Genomic DNA, 23,738 nt, shown 5'->3' on the forward strand with positions numbered 1-23,738 from the left:
ACACAGTCCCTCTAACAAGGACACGCCCTCGTCCACAGCACGACGTGCCCGGATGTAGCGGCAGCTGCCGCAGGCTCACCTGAGACCCCCGTGCCCCCGCCCGGACCCAGCCCCTCCTCGGCCATGTGAGAGCGTCCGGGCTGCCTGGAGGACAGAGCCCACGTTAACACCCCTCGTCCTCTCTCCTTGCTTCTCCCGTCTCACATTTGCCCAGGACACGGTGCCCGGAGCAGTCAGGCTTTCTCCAGGAGCTGCCCCCTTCCCCCACTGCTGTCGGCCACTCGGGGCCAGCAGGCGGCCGCCCCGACGACAGGCTTGACGGGAAGAAGAGCGCCAGTCCCCACTTGAAGACGTGGCCGGTTTATTGAACTGACGGCATCAGTACAAGTGCAAACGTTGCTTTGGTAACGAGCTGGTTACAGCGAACACAGAAGGCACCCGGTGTCAGCTACAGTCAGAAAGAAAATAAACATGTACATTCGCTTTGCGAGGCTGTGACCCCCCCGCAGTGGCCGCAGAGGGTCCCCCGGGGCCCTGCCCGCAGCTCGGACGCCGCCTGCGAGATGAAACCAGGGTCCGGACACTCCCGCCGCAGCCACACACCCTCACCGTGACTCGCAGACAGCCCCTCCCCCGAGCGCGCGGGCCGACCCCACGTGCTGACCCGCGTGCGTGCGCGTCTGTGGCGAGGACACACGGCCGCCTGCCCAAGGAAGACCCCCGGGCATGGGCGCTGCTCCGTCCCCTCACGCCTGAGCCACTTTCCTAACCACCACGCTGGGCGCGCGGTTATCCACACTCTCGCCGGCAGAAACGGCTCTAAGGTTTGGTGGTCAAAGGTGACTTGATATCCCCAAAGATGCCCCATGCCCTGCAAGACACAAGCTGGTATTTGCCACGTGACGTCCCGAGGGCAGGGAGTCAGGTCGGCCGTGTTTAAAGCCACTGTGGACACTCACAACAGGACTGCTCGCCCCACCCTGAGGTCGTGGCAGCCGGTCAGAGCCTGGGGTCTCCTGCTTCGGGAGGGACGCCCTTGCCAGCCAGACCGGGCTCTGAACCCGCCCACCACGTGCCCGGCCCCCAGGAGATCCACCTCCGGGACTCTGGGGGTGATGACCAGCCCACAGCGCCCCACCCTGGACTGGCCACCACATACTGGGACCACCTGTGTCTCGGGGGCCACGCGGGGGCCCCGTGTCTGTGCACGCTCCTCAGGACACGCATCACCTCGTGTCTAGAACAAGCGGGAGGCTGCTGGTCGATTACGAAGAGAGAGACATGAGGTACGATGGTTGCTTTTCTCGGAATTCTAGGACAACTTTTGTGTAGTGGGAAGTGATTTTTCTGCCATTCCCGACACCTAGAACATGAGCAAAATCTCATACAACGTCATGCATTTCAAAAATACAAATGAGGTAAGGGGTCGGTGTTGTTTCTTTAAGGCACTCACACGACCTGCACGTAGCAAGTCCCTCCACACGGAGAAGTCCACAGCGCTTGGCTGGGACCAGCGCCCAGAGTGGGCTGCGGGCCGCCGGCACAGGCCTTCGGCAGGAACGGGCTTCACGTCTGGCCCACGCCGGGCAGCGTCACACGCATGCTAGTGAAAACCAACCGACTTCTGCCTTCCTGCACGTGGCTTCATCTCACTCTCACGGGCGAGACGCCGGAGTCGCAGGCGAGCGGGGCCGTCTGTTCAGGGACAACATGCCGGCACCCACTGCCCAGACCGTCACCCCGGTTCTCCCGCAAGTCTGTCCGTCGGCCACGTGCTGGTCTTCCCTTCCCAGCGCGGCGTGCGTCCTTCTGGCAGCTCCGTGACGTGCCCTTGCTGCGGGGTTGGCGGCGGGGGTCGGGGGTTGGGGGGGCTCGTCTGCAAGCTCCAGGCGTAGAACCAAGCGGGACTCACTTTCAGTCGAGAAGAAACGGTGGTATCCAGGGAAGTGAATTTAGGAGCCTAAATGACTTAACTGTGCAATTTAATAGTAGCACCAATATTTCACCAAAAACATTAAATAAAGACCTGAGAATCTAACGTGAAGTCAGGACACTCCGTGGTTTCTCCTCTCTGAATGCTCTGCTCTGAGCACCTGTGCTCCGCCGAGACCGAGGGGGTCCCTCCCGTCCGCACGCCTTGTGCCGGCCGTCGGTCTCAAGGACATGTGGAGGGCCCCAAAGGCCTCACCGAGCCTAAGGCTTCCTCCCCAGGCCGTCTCTCGGGCAGACCGGACAGCAGGCCCCATGGGCTCTCACTGGCGCTGGGCAGTCGGCAGGTTGGCAGGCCTCCACGAAGCAGGTGACCTGCCCGTCCTGGGAGAGAGAGGCACCCGGACCCGTCACTTCCCGGGGCACGTGGCCTGTGCCTCACCCCGTGTCGGCCCCTCCGGCCGTGACCGGTCTGGGCTCCTCAGTGCAGGCTGTACCGTGGCAGATGCCCCCGACGACGGACAGCTGCCCACCCCGGCACGGCCTCCAAGACTCCTGCCGCAGCCCACTGCCCGCCCGCCCTGGAGAGCTCAGGACCCCATACGGGCTCAGCACAGCCGCCAGATTCACAGCGGGGAGGTCCATCAGGGGGCAAAGTAGGGACACCCACAAAGGATACCCGTTCCTGTCCCCACATCACCAAACACACGCGCTTCCGTGATGCTGGGGCCTGGATACCACGGCCAATGCGGCCCCCACGGCGCCTCCGTCCCCTTTCTCTGGGGCCCAAGAACCACCTGGCGGGCCCACCCGCCTCGCTGGTACAAACACCCAGAGGCAGCCTGGCCGGGGGTGTGAGGCCCACGGCGAACAGAGCTCCGGGGCTTCGAGCGCCTCCCAAGCGGGACCCCCTCCTCAGAGCGCAGCCCGTGCCCCCGCTTTCCACAGCAGAGCCCAGACGCACCCGGCACTCGCAGGCGGAGCACGCGTCCCGCTTCCACTTGGTGCCGCTGGCGTGAGGCTCCCCGTCCGCATCTGTGCAGTCCGTGGAGCTGAGCCGCGACTCCAGCCTCTTAATCTGCAGCAAAGCAAACACGTGCCCCGCTCACTGGGGGACGGTCTGAGCTCTGGTGCGCTGCCGCCTCCTGCTCAGGGGGGACGTCAGGTCCCGAGACCTCAGGGAGAGTCCTGGGCAAGCCCCGCCACGTCGGGCAACAAGGAGCAGGGGCTGCGGCCTATGGCAGCTCCGTGGAAGGAAGCGAAGCGCGGAGGAGAGGCTCCCAGGGGACCGAGTGGGAACGTCCTGCACAGAGATTCCCGGACACGGACAGCCCCGACCGGTCACCATCCCGAGCCACGGGCATCCCAGGGTGACCCTCCTCCGCCCCTGCTGTGACTGCCGCCGCGGACAGCAGCTGCGTGGCTGGACGTGCTTCTCGCCGTGCGGTGGCGGGCCCAGCAGCCCGCGAAACTCCCACCTCAGCTACCGGTCCAGGAGCGGGGCTCCCGCGGAAAGCACCAAACCTCGAGACCCGCACAGGGAACGGACACAACCGACGTGACCGCTGCAGGGAGCACCTGCTCTGATCCAGGTCGGGGTGCGGGGATGGGATTCAACACGCAGAAACCCGCCTGCTCCTGGCAGGGAACGGTCTCCATCTACCCCGTGTCACAGCGTGGCCTCTGGGCTGCGCAACCACACGGCCTCCCTGGTCCACCTCGCCCTGCAGCCCGGCGGTCTGAGCGCCGTCCACCCCGAGCCTGGGCGCAGACGGGCCTCCGCTGCGGCCTGAAGGGGGCCGCCTCCTGCACTCGGGCCCTCGTTAGCACAGGTCGTGGCGTCCCCAGACCTCAGAGCGGCCTTCCCAGTCGCGAAGGGAGGAGGAACCCCGCGGCCGCGTGAGCAACAGCCATGGGCCAGGCAGGGCTGCGGGGCCGGGGCTGTCCTCGGTGGCTGGAAGCTGCAGGCGTGGACCTCGTGCGGCCCCCGGAGACAACCAGGGTCGGAGCACCTGCACCCCAGCCCGGGTCAGAGTCGCCCGCGAACGCGGTCCCCGTCCCCGCCGGGGGGACAGTCAGGGCAGAGGTTCCGTCCCGCGGCTGGGAGAGGCCACGGATCGGTCCCAGGGGTGTGTGGTGGGGAGGCTGCGGGGCGCAGGGGTGAGGCCGGCAGATGCGGAGGGAAGGGTCGGAGGGCGGGGCCCGCGGGCGCAGGGGCGGGCCGGCAGATGTGGATGGAGGGGTCGGTGGGCGGGCGGCTGGCGGGCGCAGGGCCACCCGTCTCCCTTCCTGTCTCTGCTCCCGCAGACCCATCTGCAGAGCATGACCCCTCCTTTCCACACGCCACCTCGGGCACACCTCGTGGTCACCGGTCCAGCCCGCCGGCCCGGAGGGACGGTCTCCAGGACCGACAGCACCCACCTGTCCGGGGCTGAGTCCCCAGGAGGCCCTGTGCCTCACAGCCTGGCCGTCGCGCTGGCTGAGGGTCGAGGGGCTTCTCTCCTGGTGCCACAAACCCCGCCCTCTGCCTGGTGCCCACGTCCCCTGCCACCCGGCCGCCCATCTCGCTGCCTTCACACACCTGAAACCAGAGCTCTTCCTTGGAGAAGAGCCCAGTGTGGAGACCCTGGGTGCGGGTGCCCTCCCCGCATCTGCGGGACCAGACCACAGAATGTCTCCTGACCCTCTGTGGGACGGATCAGAGCGACAACTCCTGGAGAAGCAGCTCTGGAACAGGACCCAGGTCTGAATTCTCCGTGGCCCTAACCCTCAGCCCCTCCTGGCCTACGATCTCTACGGCTGCTCCAGGGACCACGCGGCCGTCACAGTGGTGCCTGTGGACAGCCCACAGTGAGCGCTCCCCGGCCACTGGGAAACCGGAGTGCAGCCCCATGTGACCGGGCCAGGGACAGGCCACAAGAGAAGAGCCGCCCAGACAGGGGGCTCCCGGCCGGGCAGCTGGAGTCGACTTCACAGGGGAGGGCCTCGGGAGCAAGAAGGCCGTCATGGTGCGGGACGGGACGAGCAGGGACAGTCACCTGCTCTCGGAGGTCTGTGATGGTCTTCTGCATCTCCTGAACGAAGTCCGTGAAGTCGTTCATCCCTGGCATCTGTGGGTGCTCGCGGGAGGGGACTGTGGCGTTTCCCGGAGGCTTTCTGTGCTTCCCGATGCTGCGCAGGGAGGAGAAGCCGCCAACAGACATCAGCGTGTCACCCGTGGCCGCAGGCGGCCCCGCCCAGAGCCTAGGACCCTGCCTCGGGGACGGCCATACCTTGGTGTCCCCCCGGGGCCTGCTTCCCCAACGGGCTCGTCCTCCTGGTAACTGAACTGCAGCGATCGCCTGCCTCGGAAGTGTTGTGAAAAGGCGTTGAACTGCCCCCTGGTCCTGCAGTCTGGAACGAGTGTGGGAGTGTGGGAGCGGTCGGCTCTGGGTCAGGAGACGCCGGGCACATCCCGAGAAACGTCACTGGCCTTCACGGCACGTCGACGACAAAAGCCGCGGCCTCGTGGCAGGCCTCCTCCCTCCATGGGCGAGTCTGGGCCTCGGCACCACATCTGGTGGTGGGCCCCCCGCCCGCAGACAGGACAGCCTCCTCCTCCACGGATGCGCCACAGCCCCGTGCTGGCTTCCCGCCACGGCTTCACTGCCCTCCGCGGCCCGGGCGCTGTGCTCGGGGGCACCGTACACATGCCCGTGCCCCCTTGTCCCTCGTCCCACCTCCAGGGCCTGTCCTCTTCAGCTCCCTCCCACCGGCCCACGACTACCCCATCCCACAAATACCCGGCTTCATGCCGCACCGCATCTGACACGGCCCTTCCCAGGCGCTGAAGCGGCGGTGCAAGCCCCCGGAGAGGAAGTACATGGAGAATAGGCTGCTGTCCCCCTGCCCCGGCCTAGCAGGCCCGCGACCACCGCTGGGAGGCAAAGGCCCAGAGACGAGTCCACCGAGCACTCTGTGACTGATTCGGTGCCCAAACACGCGGCTTCCTGCTCGGACCCACGGCCCAAACTCCAGCCCTGACGCAGGTTCACGGTGTAACGTGCCCGACCAGGAGGCCCCGGGCAGCGCTGCCGCCTGAACACTCAGCACCTGGCGGGACTCCCGGCTCGTGGGCCACGTGCCCCCCGGGCAGGCAGAAGGAGTCACGTCAGAGAGAACAGCCTTCGCCTCCCAAACCCAGACACGCACCCGTCCTCACAGCCACCGGTTGGGCAGATGTGGAATCCACGTTCCAGCCCCATCCCCCGCGTCCAGGTCACGGTGGTGGGACGAGCGGCACCGAGCACCTCCTGAAGCTGCCCAGGAGGACACAGCCTGCCCCGCCCGCACCCACACAGCAGCCCGGGTCTGAACGGAGAAAAGCTGGGGAGTCCACCGTGGGTCTGGAGGGCGCCGCACCTGCTGCGGAAAGTGGGGCTCCGGGGCTCGGCAGGAGACCCTGCGGGACGTGCTCCGTGCACCCGCACTCCCCGGTCCCACCCCACACCCAAGTTCCTCCGGGAGCGGCCGCCCGCGACAGGAAAAAATGGGGCATGTTCCTTCACACACACACACACACACGCGTGTGCACACAGACATGCAGAGGCACGCGTGCCGGTACACGTGTGCACACTGTGCTCACACACAGACGGCCATATCACGTGGTGAGAGAGAACAGTAACCCTGACGAAGCTTTGACAACCGCGAGTCTGACGAAGTACAAGGATTCTTTGTACTACTTCAAAATTAACGCAATTACTTCAAAACTGCGTGTGTGTGTGTGTGCGTCCGCGTGTGCACGCACGTGCCCCATCAATCCCCCACAAAGGGCAATTTCTAACTTTGGTACAAGAAAGAGAAACTGCCCACCCGGGCACCGCTTCTCTGGGCTCTCCTGCGCGCGAGCCTCACGCCCAGGGCTCCGCACACACTCCGGGTCCCGCGGGAGCTCGAGCTGCTCTCTGGGAGTTTTCGGAAAGTGGAACGGAAAGTAAACAGCAACCGACATCTGGTCCTGTCAGACCTTAGTTCTTTCCTTTCTACTGTGTTTTAGACGTGGCTTTTGACCTATGATGGAAGACAGAGCTTCCAAAGCATCCTTGAACCTGGCCGGCTCAGGACCTGGAGGAAACACGTCCAGCAGCGGGAAGTCAGCACGGCCCCCGCCGCGGCACAGACGAGAGGGTGGCCCCGCCGACGCCGCCGGCTCTGAGTCTCTGTCTCTCCAGGGTCTCTGGCTTTTCCGAGCAAAAACAACAGAAAATCCAGCTCTGCCCCGTCTCAGCAGCCGGGAGGCGTGATGACCCATCGGGACCTGAAGTTTTGTATCTTGAAAAGAACCGGCCTCTCCCAGGGCTTGCAAAGAGCCGGTCTCTGCAGAGTCCGCCCCCTGAACCGCGAGTGGCGCTGCACAAACCAGCAAGGATCGTTCTAAAGAAAGTGAAAAAACACCCCAAAACCTGTTTCCCTAAGATGCAGCAGGGACACTGTAAGTGTTTCGGGATGTGGGGTGTGCAGTGAACTCAGCTCGTCACGCGAACCTTCCTGTAACACACCACGCCGCGCTCCACGCCCGACGCACACGCACCACATTCACACGGAGGACAGCCAGGCGGACAGACGCCCCGGCCGATGGGCACAGCCACCATGCACAGACGTCAGCAGAGGACAGCGCTGACCGACCCACCCAGAGTCCTGCGCTCACGGACATGACGGCCAACGAAGAGCACGGCCAGAGCTGCTTCCTCCGGGAACAGGAGGGGGGCAGAGGCCACTCGAGGCCGAGCGTGGAGGCCGGAGGAGCCATCTCCGCGGCAGGGGGCCGCTGCGGGTCAGTCACTGTGGGTCCGCCGCCTCCGGCCGCCGAGGAGCAGGGTCTCACGGCCGGCTCCGGACGCCTCCCACGTCCTCCTCCCCGGGTCTGACGGTTTGAGTCAAACCCAAATGACATTCAGGTTAGGACACGAGCGTTGAGGGGAGCGACAATGGGATCTGCGAACGCAGGGCGGCCACGGAGCGAGGACGGCCCCAGCGCAGGGACCCCCAGCCCCGCGGCCCCTCCAGACCTGCCGCAACACTCCGGCAGCGCGTGCTGTCTCGGGCGTTTGGAACGCGTAGCGCCCCGAGTCGGGTGTGAGCTACGCTTCCGGACGGTCTGAGTCCGGCACGGTCTGCAGGGGCCCACGACACTCGTCCAACAGGCGAGTCCTCCCCGGAGACGCACGCTCGGGGTTAAGGAAAAAGCAGAAGCCGGACTGACCGCGCTTATGCCTGTCTCCTGCATGTGGCCCCCGTCCTGAGTTCTTACAGAAACGGCACTGTGTCAGGAGCAGCTCACAGCCCGGGCTCTGCTGCGTCCCCGAGTGGCCACCCCGGAGCTGCGGCATGTGGGCAGCAGGGACGCCGTTCCCCGGTGCGTGCAGCAGGCCCCGGGACGCACACCCCACCACGCGGCAGGCCCCAGGGACACGCACCTTCACAGCAGTCCTGCCACACGCGGAGGTCCACCCTGGGGATCTCGTCACAGCTGCCGTACCCGTGGGGGAACTCCGCCACGCGGAACACGTCCCTCTGCACGCGGGTGATGTTGTCCGCGTTGTCACACAGGATCCTGGCCAGGGACGTCTGCTTGATCTGGGTCAGCTGCGCCGGGGAGAACACTCCCGGGTTTTCATACCATAACCTGTGCTTCCCCAGAACGAGAGAAAACACACACGGGCGGTGAATGAAAACGTTCCCCGGCCAGCTCTGTGGACCGGAGAGACCCTGCCGGCGTCCACCGGGTATGGCTCACGGAGGGACTCAGACCGGCTCCGCTTTCCGACTCAGAAACAGAGCAAAAAACCTGGACGAAAACCAGCAGCGGGTCGGCTGCTCAGAAGGCGGCACGGGCCACGGTTAGAATCCACGGCCTGGTGCACAGCGCCGGCGGGCTCCCGGGGCGGGGGGCGGTGACCTACCCCACGTGAAGCTGCACCAACAACACCCATGAAACCCGAAACTTGGCGGTCCTGCCGGAAGTTCAGATTCCTCCAAACTCCCACAGCATTTGACCCTGTGAATTCTCTATTCCCAGGAACAGAAATGTCTTAAGTGGAAGGACACGAAAGCACCCGTGAACAAGGCTGCCCAATTCTCGGGCGCGGTGGGAGGGAAGGCCCCACACCGGGGAGCCGGTCACACAGGGAGGGGTGACGGCGTTCCTTCACTTTTCACCTGCACACGGAGCTCCAGCAACGGCTCCTTGTCTCCCCGAGGCCCCAGAAAGGTGCATTAAGAGCAGAGGCTCTTCCCTTTGACACCTGCCCTCACCTGTCCCCTGCACACCTGCCCTCACCTGTCCCCTGCACACCTGCCCTCACCTGTCCCCTGCACACCTGCCTTCACCTGCCCTCACCTGCCCCGCGGCACCTGCCCTCACCTGTCCCGGCGGCACCTGCCCTCACCTGTCCCGGCGGCACCTGTGTTTACCTGTCCCCGTCTCTCAGGCGCTTGAACTGCGTGCTCAGCAGGCACATGAGCGTGGGCCCCAGCCGGCTGCCTGGGACCAAGTCCTCCACCATGAGGGCAGGGAACAAGTCGATGTTGAGTGGGGACCCATACAACCTGCAGAACAAACGAGGGAGACCTTACACGTGCCCGAGCAGCAGCAGCAGAGCAGAGGACAAGGCTGTTCGGCGCCACTCAGCACCTCTCGAACCCTCTGTCAGCCAAGAAGTTCGCTGTGACTTATGCATCTGCGCGCCACACGTCAGAAGTTTCCTGTACCGTTTACACACACACGTATAAAACACACGCGCAATTTATAACTCGAGAAAAACCAACTTCGTAGAGGAAAAACTAAACTCACGCCTTTTCTGTTCAGAATTAACCACGCCTGACAGAGTAAGGCACGTCCTTCCGGTCTCCTTCCGCGAACACGAAGGAACGGGCTTTAGGCAGGTAAGGCCGACCCCGAAGGAGTCGCCGTAATGCTGCGATTTGACGATTTGTGGAAGGTCCTCGTGCCGCAAAGCTATTTACGAAGCAGAACTCGACCGCACGCTTCAGATGGCGAGGGCTCGATGCCCCAGGACAAACGCGCTCGTCCAGCTCCTGCAGCTCCGTAGGAAGGCCCGTGGGAGCCGCAGGCCGCACCCCATCGGGGACACCCCAGCGGCTCCCCAGACGCACGTGTCAGCTTGCCCTCAATGGGGACTCCGAGCCCGGAGCGCACCGCCCGGCTGAGGGGCCCCACGGCCCACAGGGATGGGGGAGGCCGCTGCGGCAGCGCCGGTCCTTCTGGAAGGGAGGCTGAGTGGTCTCCGCACCGCAACGGGAACAGGAGCCACCCGGTGTGGTCCCCGGGGAGCCACCTGGAAGCCTGCCTGGGACCCAGGAGACCCAGCTCCGCCAGCACCCTCCCAAGACCCCACTGCTGACAGGGCACAGCTCCCGCTTCAGGAGGGGACAGGGGGCACAGACCGCAGGGCAGCACCCCGCTCTGACCAGGCCCTGCTCCCTCCCCTCCCCCGGACCCTAAGGAAGGTCCTGAAGGCCTTTCTGCTCCTGAAGTTTCCGGCCCCTTCCCGCACCGCGGCGGACACACAGGACAGTGAATGAGCGACCGGGTGTTTGGTGAACGAGGAGGGTCTGTCTCTCCGGGGTCCCCGGCACCCACGGGCGCGTCCCTCCCCCACGAGCACGCTGCGCCGCAACACTAGAGCCTCTGGGCTGTGGGAAGTGAGTCTGCAAAGGGGGGACGTCCGGGGGGCGTCTGTGTCCATCCAGACAAGAGCAAAGGAGGCCGTTCAAGCACACGAACTACAGACCGTCCCCGTAAACGCTCGTCACGCGACACGGAGACCCAGACCGTCCCGCACCCGTGGAGGGCGGGTCACACGCCAGCAGCCAGTGCTGCGTCTGCGTCAGCGCCGGGACACCCGGCCACAATGACGTCACACACAGAAAGCCGTCTTCTGCCGGAGGCATGCGGGAGGCGACCCAGATTGTGCCCTCCCTCCAGCGCCGACGGCAGAGTCCGGAACTCAAGCGAGGGAGCCCTCAAGGGGCCTTTCCTGGCCTCAGACACGGACTCACGGACACACCCAGGTCACGGGGCCCTTCCCGGCCTCAGACACGGACTCACGGACACACCCAAGTCACGGGGCCCTTTCCAAGGCCTCAGACACGGACTCACGGACACACCCAGGTCACGGGGCCCTTCCCGGCCTCAGACACGGACTCACGGACACACCCAGGTCACGGGGCCCTTTCCAAGGCCTCAGACACGGACTCACGGACACACCCAGGTCACGGGGCCCTTTCCAAGGCCTCAGACACGGACTCACGGACACACCCAGGTCACGGGGCCCTTTCCAAGGCCTCAGACACGGACTCACGGACACACCCAGGTCACGGGGCCCTTCCCGGCCTCAGACACAGACTCACGGACACACCCAGGTCACGGGGCCCTTTCCAAGGCCTCAGACACGGACTCACGGACACACCCAGGTCACGGGGCTCTTTCCAGCCTCAGACACGGACTCACGGACACACCCAGGGACCCAAGGGCCGACTTCACGAGTCTCGGGACGACGAGGGACCCGAGGGCCGACTTCACGAGTCCCGGGACGACGAGGGACCCGAGGGCCGATTTCACGAGTCCCGGGATGACGAGGGACCCGAGGGCCGATTTCACGAGTCCCGGGACGACGAGGGACCCGAGGGCCGACTTCACGAGTCCCGGGACGACGAGGGATTGTGTGAGACTCGAACGAGCGCGGTCTCCATTGAGGAAACTGAGACGACGAACGTGACAAAAGTCACCACCCGAAGGGCAGTGGTGACCACAGAGAAAGGTCAGGGCTGAGCGTGCAGAGAATTGCAAGTCGAAGGGGCTATCCCGCCGCGGAGGTCACGGAGCCCGTGGAGAGGTTCCTGTTAGACGGCAGCCGGATCCTCCTGGATGAAAACCCCAAACCTCTCTGCTCCAGTGGTCTCCAGGGGCCGGCGCACCCTCGCGGTCCCACCACGGCAGCCCCCCGTGGAAGCCCACACGACCACCGGAGGCTGCCGCGGTGGTCTCCGGAATCGAGGCGGTCGGGCCAGCAACTCCGGCCCGTGCTGGGGGAGCTCTGGGTCCCTCCGCCTGACGGGAGCACAGCAGCCCCCAAAGCCCAACATATCCCGGCTGGGCCCTCAGGTTCCCCGTAGCTCCCTCCCCTGCGCCGTCAGGCCCTGTTGGACAGACACATGGAACACCCACACGGCTGTGGCCACGGCCTCCCGCACCAGCACGGCCATCAGCGTCGGCCCCTCGATGGGTGCCCCCGCCCCGGCTCCTCTCTGACACGTGGCTGCACACACACGCTCAAACACAACGCACAACGGCCACGCACGCGGGATCCCCTCTCGTGGCACGCCTGACCTTCACACACGTCAGACGCCGGGTGGCATCCTTCAACCCACCGTTGCAGCTTCTCCCGGATCTCGGGGCTCTTGATCTCGTTCTTCAGGTCCTCGAAGGTGTGCGCAGCCGACAGGTTGCAGTAGACGCGGTACTCGTGGTACGGTGGGATGCCGTGGTCCCGGCCCCGCTGGATGTTGATGGCGGCCAGGTCCAGCGCCACCGCGTGCGCCATGGAGAAGAGCCGCTCGGTGAGCTCCGTGTTGAGCAGCTGGGAGGGCACGCGCATCTTTCCCGCCACGCCGAACAGGCCCCGGAGCAGCGGGTCGATGCCACCCTCGTTCACGATGCGGAAGGGAGAGAAGAAGGCTTTGTGCAGGGGGACGTGTCCCTGCGCGATGGGCTGGAAGTTCTCGTCCAGCCGATAGAGCACGGGGTTGACGAGCGTGTGGCCGAAGCGGAAGGCGGCGGTGGCGAAGGCATTGACGATGCCGGCGTTGACGCCCGGGTCGTAGCCGCGGTACTCGCCCAGCGCCTTCATGCCGACCTCGCCCAGCACCTTGGGCAGCCAGTGCTGGTAGGTGATGTGCTGCATCTGGGCGCCCACGACCTTCCTCGCCTCGTGGTAGATGGTGTCGCCGTCCCAGTGCGGGTTCAGGGCGAGCAGCTCGGTGGCCACGCGGTTGTGCTCGCGGAACCAGAGGGTGTGCAGGCTGGTGAGGCCCAGCTGCTCATTGGCGCGGTGGTCCCCGGCCAGGAAGCAAGGGATGGGGCTCTCGTTCTCGTCCCGCATGCACTCCGTGGGCGGCCCGGCGGCGAAGGGCAGCAGCGGCTTCCCCGAGCGCTGCACGACCCCCTGCCGCAGCAGCCCGCGCTGGCTGGCCAGGTCCCGGATGGCGCGCGCCTCGTGCTCCGAGCTGCCGTACACGTTGGAGGCGTCGATGTAGGACGTGAGCTGGTTGATCTGCTCCCGCGGGTACACGGAGTTCATGAGCAGCGACGTCATGCCGCTGCCGCACACGGGGCTGGAGCGCACGAAGAACATGCAGCGTGCCCCGCTGCGCGCCCGCGGGTCGTTGGGCGGCACGGCCACGGAGAAGCACGGGGGGTCGCTGCTGCAGACCGAGCTGCAGTGCTGGCCGTCCAAGAAGCGGGCCTGGCTCAGGGCCACCACCGTGGAGTCCAGGTCGTGGTCCAGGAACTGGCCCCACTGCATGAGCATGTGTGTGAACTGTGGGTCGGGCGTGACGGTGTCCGTGCCGATGAGGGACGTGGACACCAGCCGGGGCATGGGCAGCGCGTGCCCGTGGTACAGGCGGCCGGGGTCGATGCCCCGGGGGGTGTTGAAGCCGTTCTCGTACACGGCCTTCAGCAGGCGCTCGAAGGCGGTCAGCGAGGCGCCCCACATGGGCCGCTGCAGGTTGTTGCACGTGCCGTCGTGCGTGCGGTACTTCTGGTGGAAACACATGTCCGAGCAGTTGTTGACGCGCCGGTGCGCTGTGCAGCCCGACAGGTTGGCGATGAGGCTCAGGTACTGGGGGGACACGAGGTCGTTGTAGTGGTAACCTGCGGGGGAGGGGGGCAGCTGACTCCCTGGACAGCAGACAGCACCCAGGGATGCGGCCCGGGCCCCGCAGCCCTCCCCAACCCTGCCTGTCGGGCTGCGGAGCCGGGGAGGGGACCTGTGCGTGACGGGTGGGGGACGAAGCAGGTCCTTCAGCAAGAGCCAAGGGTCCCGGCAGGAACAGCTGGAAGGACACGACCTGCGTCAGGGCTGCCTCTTGGGGCTGCCCCAGAGCCCTGGACTCACACAGGGGCACGCACCCCAGGTACCCGCTCACAGCCGACCGAGACGGCCTCGGCCTACGTTGAAGGGAACAGAGGCTGTCCCGGTTTGCGGGGCAGCGTCTGAATGACCCCCCACCGCGCTGGAGGTGGGGAGGTGACGCCATCAGGAATGGGTGCCGGCGGGCTGCACGAGAAGACCCGCCCCCCGGGAGCCGAAAACCCCGTCAGCAGGCGCCTCCCGGACACGAGGGACAGTAGACGGGACGCCTGGCTCCACGCCCAGGGAGCTCGGGAAGTCCCAGAACCCGCAGGGGCCCGGGGCTCGCGCACAAGCCCCGTGGGGAGCTTCCTTCCTGCACTGTCCCTCCCTGCACGCGGCTGCGGGCGAGGAGCACCAGCCCAGGCTGGACACAACAGGTCGCCCTGTACACTTGGACGTGCCTGCCGGGCTCCGAGAGCCAAGCCCCCTGAGGTGTCCCTGATGAGAAGCGGCCACACCGCGCCTCCCTGCAAACCCGCAAATCCACGTCACGGGCCATTCACCAGGAGTCCTGCCAACTGCCCGACCGCTTCCGACCACACTCGTCCACCATGCTCTGCTTTAGAAACGAAAACCGTCCCTGAATGCAGGCAAGTCTGACCCGTGAAAATGCTGAAATGTGAGAGAAAGTGTGCCCCTGAGAATAAGGGAACAGACGAGAAGCCTATTTCGTGACAGAGAAACGGCAGGAGGACCGTGTGCGGGAGGCGATTTTCTTCCAGGGTGAGCAGGACACCGGGGTTTGTGGAGCCAAGACCCAGGTGTCCCTGGAGACCGTCTCCTGCGCATGCCTGCAGCTCCTAGACGTGAGACAGTCGCTCCCCAGCCCCTAGCCCGGTCCTCCACAGCCTCCCCACGTCACTAAGTGTCACCTCTGGCCGTCCGGCCCCTCGGGCAGAACCCAGTCAGCTGACCCCCACACTCAGGCCGCACGTGACCCTGTCACCTGCCTCCAAGGCACCTGGAACTCATTCCACTCACCCGCCATCCCAGTGCCGACACTTTCCTCCCCGCGGGGCCGCTCCACCCACACCTGCGAGCCTGGACCCCCTGGGCCACTCCGGGGTCACCGGCCACCCCCACGCCCCGTCGGTCCCTCCCAGAACACACCTGTCTGCTTTCTTGTACCGTCTCCCCCTTTGTGGCAGGGCCACCCAATGACCTGATCCAGGTCACTTCTGTACAGGAAGCCCCGTGGCTCCCACGTCACACAGACCACGACAGGACCATCCTCTCGCCTCCAGAGCCTGCTGACCCAGCATCCGCGACTGGCCGGCGTCTACACATGCCGCAGCCACGCCTGGGCCTGCTCTCCCGCGAACACCCCACTGCGGCCCAGAGCCGGGCGCCTCTGCTGGGCTCCGAGTCGGTTCCGTTTCTCCTGTCTGGGCCCCCGGGGTCTCTGTGCGCGGCAGGCATGGGTAGGAGCTGAGCGCTCGGTCCTGCATGAGGAGGGGCCGCAGACGGGCTCCGCCTCAGTAAGTGGCCGCGCAAGGTCCACGGGCCGCCTCTGCAGCCACTGCAGCCGCACTGACGGCGTGAACCAGCCGCAGGGAGGGAGGCCACGGCAGGAAAAGGGGCACCACAGAACCCCACGGGCCCTCCACACGCGGCCAAGCATGGTCCCTTACGGCCGACGGCTGGGAGCACAGGGAGGCGCCACAGGGACAAGGCCGCATGTCCCACGTGTCCCCGTCCCCATCCCCGGGCCGGAGGGGTGGAAGGAGCCCAATATAAGAAAGCGGAGAGAAGGGGCGGCTCTCGTGTTTCTCCCCAGGGAGCGCCCTCAAGGCCAGGCTGGCCCGTCTGTGCAGTGGGATCGTCTACGGCAGCCCCCACGGAGGCCGGCGCCCCCAGGAAGAGGAGGACGCACCATGGTCCACGTGTCTCCACGCAAACGCCAGGAAGCCCAGCCCCAAGCCAGGGCAGGACGGGGACGGGCTCGGGCACCTCCCCTCCCTCCAAGAAGCAGACGGGCCCGTTTGCACATCCTCATGCCTCACACGCCAATCTAAGACCGCTCGGTTCTTGACAGACGGTTCCGTCCCGACGGGCAAGATGGGCTCCCGAAGACGAGTCGGGAACACCGTGAGGCGGCGGAGCATGACCCCGGGGGCCAGGGCACACGTGCTCCCGGAGAGCTTTAACTCGCCCCTGAGGGGCCGCCTCCACACAGCAGACCCCGGCCTCTGGCGCCTGTACGAGCACCGCTCCCGGGGGCTCAGCGTGGCACAGGCTGCGGGCGGGGTGTCGGGCTCCTGCTGTCCACGCAAGCCCGGGGAGGCCTCCCCCGCCACCTCTCAGACAGTCGGGCCCCACAAGCCTCCTTCCCAACAGCCCGCCGCACTGCGTCCCGGGCGCACAGCCTCGCGGACTCATGGCCACCCTGCCAGGTTGCGGGGGCCCCACCGGCCCGGCCCCGGTCAGGGCAGTGCACGTGGTCAGCCGGATGTGGCTTTGCAGGGCACGTGAGGCGGCCGCTATGGGGCCCGGCGCGGCCCGAACCCGGGCACCCGTGTGCTGGCTCAGACACGGGGATGCGGGAGGGCGCCCAGGGGGTCCCCAGCGCGGTGAGGCCTTGCTCTCGGGGGAGGGGGCCCGGGACTGACTTGTTCCGTTCAGGTCGACCATCAGGCCGTGCCGCACGTGCTCCTGGATCAGCTGCAGCGTCCGCTCGAATATCTCTCCAGCGCGCGCCTGCCCCACGGTGTAGGGGTCCCTCGGGTACCGGAACAAGGCCAGCAGGTCGTTGGGAGAACGGGGACGGCTGGCAGGGGTGCGGGGCCGACAGGGAAGAACAGAACCAACTTGAGGACAAAACTACTCGCGTTCAAAAATGTAATCACTGCCACCAAATGTGTCTATAGAGACGTAATGTCGCCTACCTGACTCATCCCAAGGGGAAGGCACAAACAGAAACAGAAACAAAGACACTAAAAACAAATAATAAGTCAAGAGCAGGAAGACGACCATCCGTCTCACTCCGCTCCAGATCCCCGACGCGAGCAAATCGCGGCGGCCTGAGACTCTGTTCCTGCCGAGTCGTGCATTAACGAGACGACGGAACGAAACGTCTCACCTACGAATCCTAGTTCCGCTTCTACGCAGAAAGGACGCGTCTTTTTGTTGTCCGGACCCCACAAGACTTAACGCCCACGTTACGATTTTTAAATTAAAAGGCTGTCCCTCAGATGAAACAGGTCACAACTCTGTTCTACCCCAGAGGCTGAGGGAGCGGAGGTCTGCACCCATCTCGTCCCCACCGTACCTGTCAAACAGGTGTGTGCGCGTTGAGTTGATGGCTCTGTCCACGGTTGCAATCGCTTCCACAATCGATGTGGCCACAAATGGGTCCCCATTTCGACTGACATCAGGAACTGAGAAAACACGAGGTCGCTGGTTACCCACAAAATTCCCCGCTGCGTGATGCCCGCAGTAGGTCTGGACGCAGGATCGTGTCGGCACGCTCTCCCCCAAGGGTTCGGTCTCTCACGAGAAGCTGTTTTCAAGCAGTACCTTGGTGTCTGAAATCACGTGATACTCCAAAAGAACACGGGAAAGTGCTCCCAGCGTGAAACATGGAAGTTCTGGCAAAGCACGGCCACCCAGGGAGGGCGGGCGGCGTCTCCGCTCCTGGTGGATTCTGTTCTTCCCACCAACGGCCAGACCCTCGGGGGCCGCCCGCGCAGCCAGCTGCCACACCCCACACCGCTCTGCTCCCTGCATTTCCCGTCTCCTCTGCACGGGCCCGTCACAGCCATGGGTGAACCATTACCCAACACGCACACGCACGCGGCTTAGCCTGCAGCCCTCGAAGCTGTTCCGGACGTTCTTTTTTTCCTTTTTTTACAGATCGTATTTATTATCTGGGAGAGACAGCACAAGCAGGGGGAGGGGCAGAGGGAGAAGCAGGCTCCCCGCAGAGCAGAGAGCCCCACTGGGGCTCGATCCTGGAACCCGGCACCACGACCTGAGCTGAAGGCAGAGGCTGAACCCACGGAGCCACCCGGGGACCCTGTTCCTCACCTACTTCCATCTTCTCACTTCTTCTCACTGAAACCAGAGTTTGCTAAACTAAAGTAGCGCCAACCCAATCAGCCTTCCACCCTGTCCACGGACGCAGCCGGTGCCCAAGTCACCAAAGACACGCGGCTCGTAAAGGATCCTTTCCTCCCTCAACCCGGTCAGCCTTCCCACAGAAGGACAAAGCTGAGAGCAACCTGAGCAGGAAGACACCACCAGACTCATGCCTCGGCCCCGACAGCGCCAGACACCCAGCCCTGCCCACGGAGGGGAGGCGGTCCCGGGACCTGGTGCAGCCGCTCCCGCGCTCCGCAAACCGGCCGGTCACCACTGTCCGCGGGTCGCTCCCCATGTCGGACGCGCGGCCCGACAGCCTTTCCCAGGCACAACGCCCCCCTCAGTGCGCCTCAAACAGAGACAAATGTGCTCATTTTTGAACCTAATATTTTTATGCCAAGTGGGAGACAAATGACTCGTAATTTTACACCATTTTATGACTCTGACATTACGTTATAACAGACGACCTGCATTTGTTGTTCTCCAAACAACGATCACAAAAGTAACTTGAAAATTTTTACCTTTAGAAAAAAATAAAGGAAATTGACCAAAATGTTAACAGCAGTTTACTTCTTGGAAGCGGGATGATGGGTAAGAGGTTATTTTCACTCACATATATCACTAATTTACATCAAAGTAACATTATTTTTAGGGATCAAAGTTGGCCAAAGAACAACAACAACAAAAAAACATCGAATTCACCAACTGAATTTTACATCCATTTCACACACCATATGTAATGGGAAAAGAACATTTTTCCCTAAAACAAACCAACCAACCAAAGCAGGCTCCCGGTTACTCTCTACCGCTCACATCCGGTAAGCACCCACAGGCTTTGGGCACGGGGGTGCTGGGCACACACACCGAGGGACTTTGTTCCCCCCGGGGGCGCTCACAGGCCCGTGGAGGCAGTGGGCGGGTGAGCTGTGCGGGGAAAGGCAGAGACACAGACTCAAGTGCAGGGACGGGCCGGGCGAAGGAGGCGGGCAGGGGCAGACACAGAGGCCGGCCCAGCGTGGCTGTCAGGGGCCGGGGCAGGGAGCTGTCCCCATCCTGGGAAGACGCGCGGCCGGGAAGACGCGGTCACAACGACAGTGAGCAGGGCGACGGGGCACCGGCCGCTCAAACAGCAGCGGCACGCGCGCTCCCGCCAGACGGGGACGTAAATTACACACGTCGGAGCCCGGTGGGTCTGGACGGCTGCCACGCCAGCCGCGACGTCCCGCTCGGGGAGGGCCGGGTCGCGGGCCGTGACCACAGCGGCCTGCAGTCTCGGCGCCGCTGCCAGAAGGGGCGGCGGCCGGTGTACGACGTGGCCGACCCCCCCAGGCCACGCGGCCCTCCGGTAATCAGGCGGCACGCGCCCCTCCCCCTCGTGCCGGGGACTCACCGCTCACGCTGAGCACCATGCTGACGGACGCCTGCCCGATGGTGTTCCGGGCCACGCACTCATAGCGGCCGGCGTCCGCGGTCCCAACGTCGTGGATGGTCAGGAACCCCTCAGGGCTGATATGAAATTTCCCGCTTTCCGTCACCTGTACCCCGTCCTAGAGCAGAACAGAAACGATACAAAGAATGAGGCCGAGAAGCAGAAGCGGTTTTACGTGGGGGGGGAGGCCCACTGCCGGGACCTCGCTGGGGGACAGGGCGCACAGCGTATGCTCAGACCCATCCAAACCTGCGGAGAAAAAGAGATTTAGCCCAATGCTGAGACGAACTTTTCTTAAACTCTTGTGAAAGGTCCAGAAAACACTAGTACAGGGATGGAGTCCCGTGGATTCTACAGGATCAGGGTTTGGGGGCCCAGAAAGAAACCCAGCGCAGAACGCACACGACCCTGGGGAAGGCCCAGCGTGTGGGCACCCAGTGACAGGGAAGGGCCCTGGGCAAGGTCTCCTGGGAGACAGGATGCCCGAGCCACACCCAAAAAGGCACGCGACAGGCCCGGCCGAGAAAGGGTAAGAGCAAGCCCAAGGGGACAGGGAGGCGGCCACGTGTGGTCCCGGCAGAGGGCAGGTGGTGGGCAACAGGGGCATGTGGGAGAGGGCCAGGCTGCCCCCAGAACTCAAACCTCCCTGTGAGGGTCCCTGCCTGTGGCCACCTGTCCTCCAGGGTATGTCCTGCTGAAACCCTCATTCATAACGGCTAACCCTGGGATCCGACTCCATACCGCACTTCTCAAACACAACCCTGAAAAGTGGAGGAACAGCACGAAAACCTTCTCTACTGACGATGGGGCCGTGCACCTGGTGGCAGGGTTTTCTCTGCTGCGTCCCTGGGAAGAACACGCTTCCCCCGGTTTGGTTCCTGAGGGTCCCACGGCAGCCGATAACTCAGGCCAGGGTGGGGAGGTTTTGTCTGCCAAGGACCTCGCGGGAAGCCGCGCGAAGGGGCAGCTGCCACACCCGGGCCTGGCCCACAGCGGGTGGTACCTTGTTCCAGGTGATGGCGGGCTCCGGCTCGCCCTGGGAACTGCAGGGCAGCTGCACGCTGGCGCCCACTTCCACCGTCATGTCGCTCGGAATGCTGGCAAACACCGGCGTGACTGCAAGGCAAGGGACACCCGGCTGACGAAGGTGCAGAGGTTGGGACACTCGCCGGTCACCTGGAAAGCTTCCTAGGAGCACCGGCCCCTTGTCCCCAGCCAGAGTAGGCCCAGGGCACGGTCGGCTGGCGTCAGGCCCTCCCTCAGCCTCCCGGCTCGTCCGTACAAGCGCAGGGGCCGGAGTGAAGGGGACCGGCTGTGCCGGCGGCCGCTCTCCCCCGAGGAGCTGTGCCGGGGAGCAGACGCGAGCCCTCACCAGCTCTGCACAGAGCAGCCCCTCCGCCAGTGGTGTGGGAGGCCGGCGCCGCGTACCTCTGGGCTGCACGGTGAGGTGGGCCACGGCCCTCTGAGAGCCGATGATGTTGACGGCCTGGCACTCGTACTGGCCCTGGTCGTGCAGCGCGACAGCCGAGATCCGGAGCGTCCCCGACGAGAGCACAAGGTGCCGCCGGTCCACTGACAGCGGGCTCCCTGAAAGGCACGGGCACGTGGCGGGAGACCCGGACACCACGTGACAGGGTCAGAGCGGGACTTGGGAAGGTTGGGCCGAGCAGAGCTTCCCTGCAGCACACGGAACGGTGGGACAGACTGGTCTCTCCGCACGGCAAACGAACGGTGGGACAGACTGGTCTCTGCTCTAGCTGACCCGCAGGTGACATTCCACACAAGTGGGTGTGGCTGGGTCAGGGACAGACGGAGCCCCCGGCTCTGAGAAACTCCCCAGAAGTGGGAGGAGCACATGAGAAATGCAGGGGCGAGGACACGGGTGGGAGGCATGGGGGAGGGGCTGCTGGGGAGGGGAGGGGCGGAGTTACTCAGAAGCACAGGACACCCCAGCAAGGAGCCCGCGCAGGGCCCACTCCTGCCCCGGCACGCGGAGATCCCAGTGCCGGGTGCTCACACTGGCCTGCCCTTCGTTCGTTAGGGGACGAAGGCAGGTACTGGCCCCTGGCTTAAGGCAGGGCCCCTCTGCAAGACCTTGAGGTCAATTCCAGGACAGAGTCCCGAGGCCCCTCCCCTTCTCTCCCCTTGCACTTCCCAGCCAGGCCACCAGCACCCTGGGGGACGTCTGTCTTCATCGAGTCATCTGGCCAGGGGTTCACCAGCTGGAGCAGGATGGGGGGCGGGGGGGTCACCCCCAAAGATCAACGTGATCAGCCGTCTGACCTCAGATGGAGAGGGCAAGACAGCGCCAGAGAAGCTCAGAAACACTGAGCTTCAAACATATGCTGGGACGGTTTCCAGAAAGTTCTATGCTACCCGCCAGGAAGTCGCATCAGGATGCTAACTAAGTGTACTAAAGCCAAGACACGGACCACTGGGAGGAGAGGGAACCAGCAGGCAGAAGGCCACCCGCACCCTCGGGAAGGACAGTTTCTCCGCGTCTTGTGCCGCAGCCGCGGGCGAGACCTGTGACCAGCCCCTTCCCAGCTCCCAGGGGCTGGGGCCTGGGCAGTCTCGCCTCCCGCGTGTGGAGCCCGTCCCGGCAGGTGCCCGGCCAGCTCTTACCTCCTTTTGTCCACGCGATGACCGGCTGCGGGTTGCCCTTGGCCTCACAGTGGAAATCGACGGTCTGACCCTCGATTACGGCTCTGTCTGCAGGGGTCACGGTGAACTGGGGGAGGGCTTCCGGGAGGAAAGAACATCGGAAACGACATTTCAAAGACCGTAAAGTGCTGCAAGTCAGCGCTCCCTGTAGGTGCCGCGGCATGACGATGGCCCACGGGCTGCGCCACAGGGAGGGTCTACAGCAGGGGCGCCCGGCGGGAAGGGCCTGACAGCAGGACGTCCAGCGGCAGCTTCCCCGGCACCCTGCAGGGGCCTGTGCTAAGTCCAGGCAGCCGCGGGCCACACCGCACCGAGGGTGTGCGGGACACCCTGCTTCCGCCTGCGGATGCTCGCGGACCCCAAGGTCCCTCAGCTGTGGGACCTCAGTCAGACCTGGACACGGTCCTGTGTCGCATAACACAGCTGTGTGGGGACAGGAGCTGCTCCGTGACGGAGCACGGGGGCGGGGCCCCAAATCCAGACCGAGTCCGTCTGCACGGAAGGAACGACCAGGGGACGGGACCGCATGGTCACGTGTGCGAGCACGAGCCAGCAGCACAGACGCCGTGAGACGGCCTCGCCGCAGAGAGCAGGGGAGCCCCGGCCATCGGCCGCCCGCGCCCACCTGTCTCGGAGCCTGCACGCCAGAGAGGCCCCGCTTTGCGATTTGCTTCTACACTAAGAAACTCACGGTGGAGCTGGCGGGGACGTGTAGACGCACAGCCCGGGTCTTCACGCTAGGGCCCTCTCGGCGCCCTGCGCCCCAAGGCTGGTGCGGGGGCAGCCGCGGGAGGAAGGCCAGGCTCACCGATGGGAGTGCACACGCGTGCGCCCGCACGACCCCATCCCCGCGACCGCCAACAGCGTCCACGCGCCAGCAGCCCCGGTGCCACGGGCAACACAGCCCCGAAACACAAGCCTCCTGAAGCTGCCACGCAGGAAACCGGGCACCGAGCAGCAGTGGGGTGGGGGTTCGCTGGCAGGATGCAGCAGAGGATGGGGACGGGGGCGGGGTCTCTGCGGCGGGGGCGAGGCCAGTGGCCAACACGGGAGCAGGGAGGGGCGTCCCGACCCACCCTGGACGATGATCAGCGCCGCGGCGTGGATGCTGTCTGCGCTGTTGGACGCGAAGCAGGTGTACTCCCCGCTGTCCGCCTGCAGGACGTTCTGGATGTAGAGGCCGCCGGACGGGGTGATGCTCACGCGAGGGTCCTCGGGCAGGGGCGTGCGGTCCCCTTTGGTCCAGGTGATCCGCGGTGGAGGGTGGCCTGTGGCGCTGCACTCCAGGGTGACACTCTGCCCGACCAGCACCTCCGTGTTCTGTGGCTGGATTACAAAAGCGGGTCGAGCTGTCACAACGAAACACAAGTCGTGCATTAATTTCCTCCGGGTCGGCAACGGCCTGGGCTCGCTCTCTTCCTTCCACCTGCGGGCCTCAA

The 23,738-nt window shown here is 65.0% G+C and overlaps 1 protein-coding gene across 4 annotated transcripts in view; it reads right to left on the reverse strand.

Annotated features, from left to right (window-relative positions):
- Positions 1 to 344: 344 nt before the first annotated feature.
- Positions 345 to 23,738, reverse strand: part of PXDN (peroxidasin) — a 64,443-nt gene continuing 41,049 nt past the window's right edge. For 2 of the 4 annotated variants that reach the window (XM_045979149.1, XM_045979148.1), the window contains 14 exons: positions 23,376 to 23,648; positions 22,261 to 22,377; positions 21,064 to 21,222; positions 20,639 to 20,751; positions 19,597 to 19,753; positions 17,395 to 17,503; positions 16,736 to 16,893; positions 12,361 to 13,864; positions 9,382 to 9,516; positions 8,385 to 8,593; positions 5,202 to 5,322; positions 4,968 to 5,100; positions 2,894 to 3,007; positions 345 to 2,313 (listed from right to left, as the gene is read on the reverse strand). In XM_045979149.1, the coding sequence (XP_045835105.1) occupies positions 2,194 to 2,313; positions 2,894 to 3,007; positions 4,968 to 5,100; positions 5,202 to 5,322; positions 8,385 to 8,593; positions 9,382 to 9,516; positions 12,361 to 13,864; positions 16,736 to 16,893; positions 17,395 to 17,503; positions 19,597 to 19,753; positions 20,639 to 20,751; positions 21,064 to 21,222; positions 22,261 to 22,377; positions 23,376 to 23,648 (3,422 nt within the window). In that variant the 3' untranslated portion in view covers positions 345 to 2,193. The remainder of the gene's footprint in view (positions 2,314 to 2,893; positions 3,008 to 4,967; positions 5,101 to 5,201; positions 5,323 to 8,384; positions 8,594 to 9,381; positions 9,517 to 12,360; positions 13,865 to 16,735; positions 16,894 to 17,394; positions 17,504 to 19,596; positions 19,754 to 20,638; positions 20,752 to 21,063; positions 21,223 to 22,260; positions 22,378 to 23,375; positions 23,649 to 23,738) is intronic. The other 2 variants (XR_006815070.1, XR_006815069.1) reach the window with 2 other exon arrangements.

Source organism: Meles meles, chromosome 15, assembly GCF_922984935.1.
Source record: "Meles meles chromosome 15, mMelMel3.1 paternal haplotype, whole genome shotgun sequence".
NCBI lineage: Eukaryota > Metazoa > Chordata > Mammalia > Carnivora > Mustelidae > Meles > Meles meles.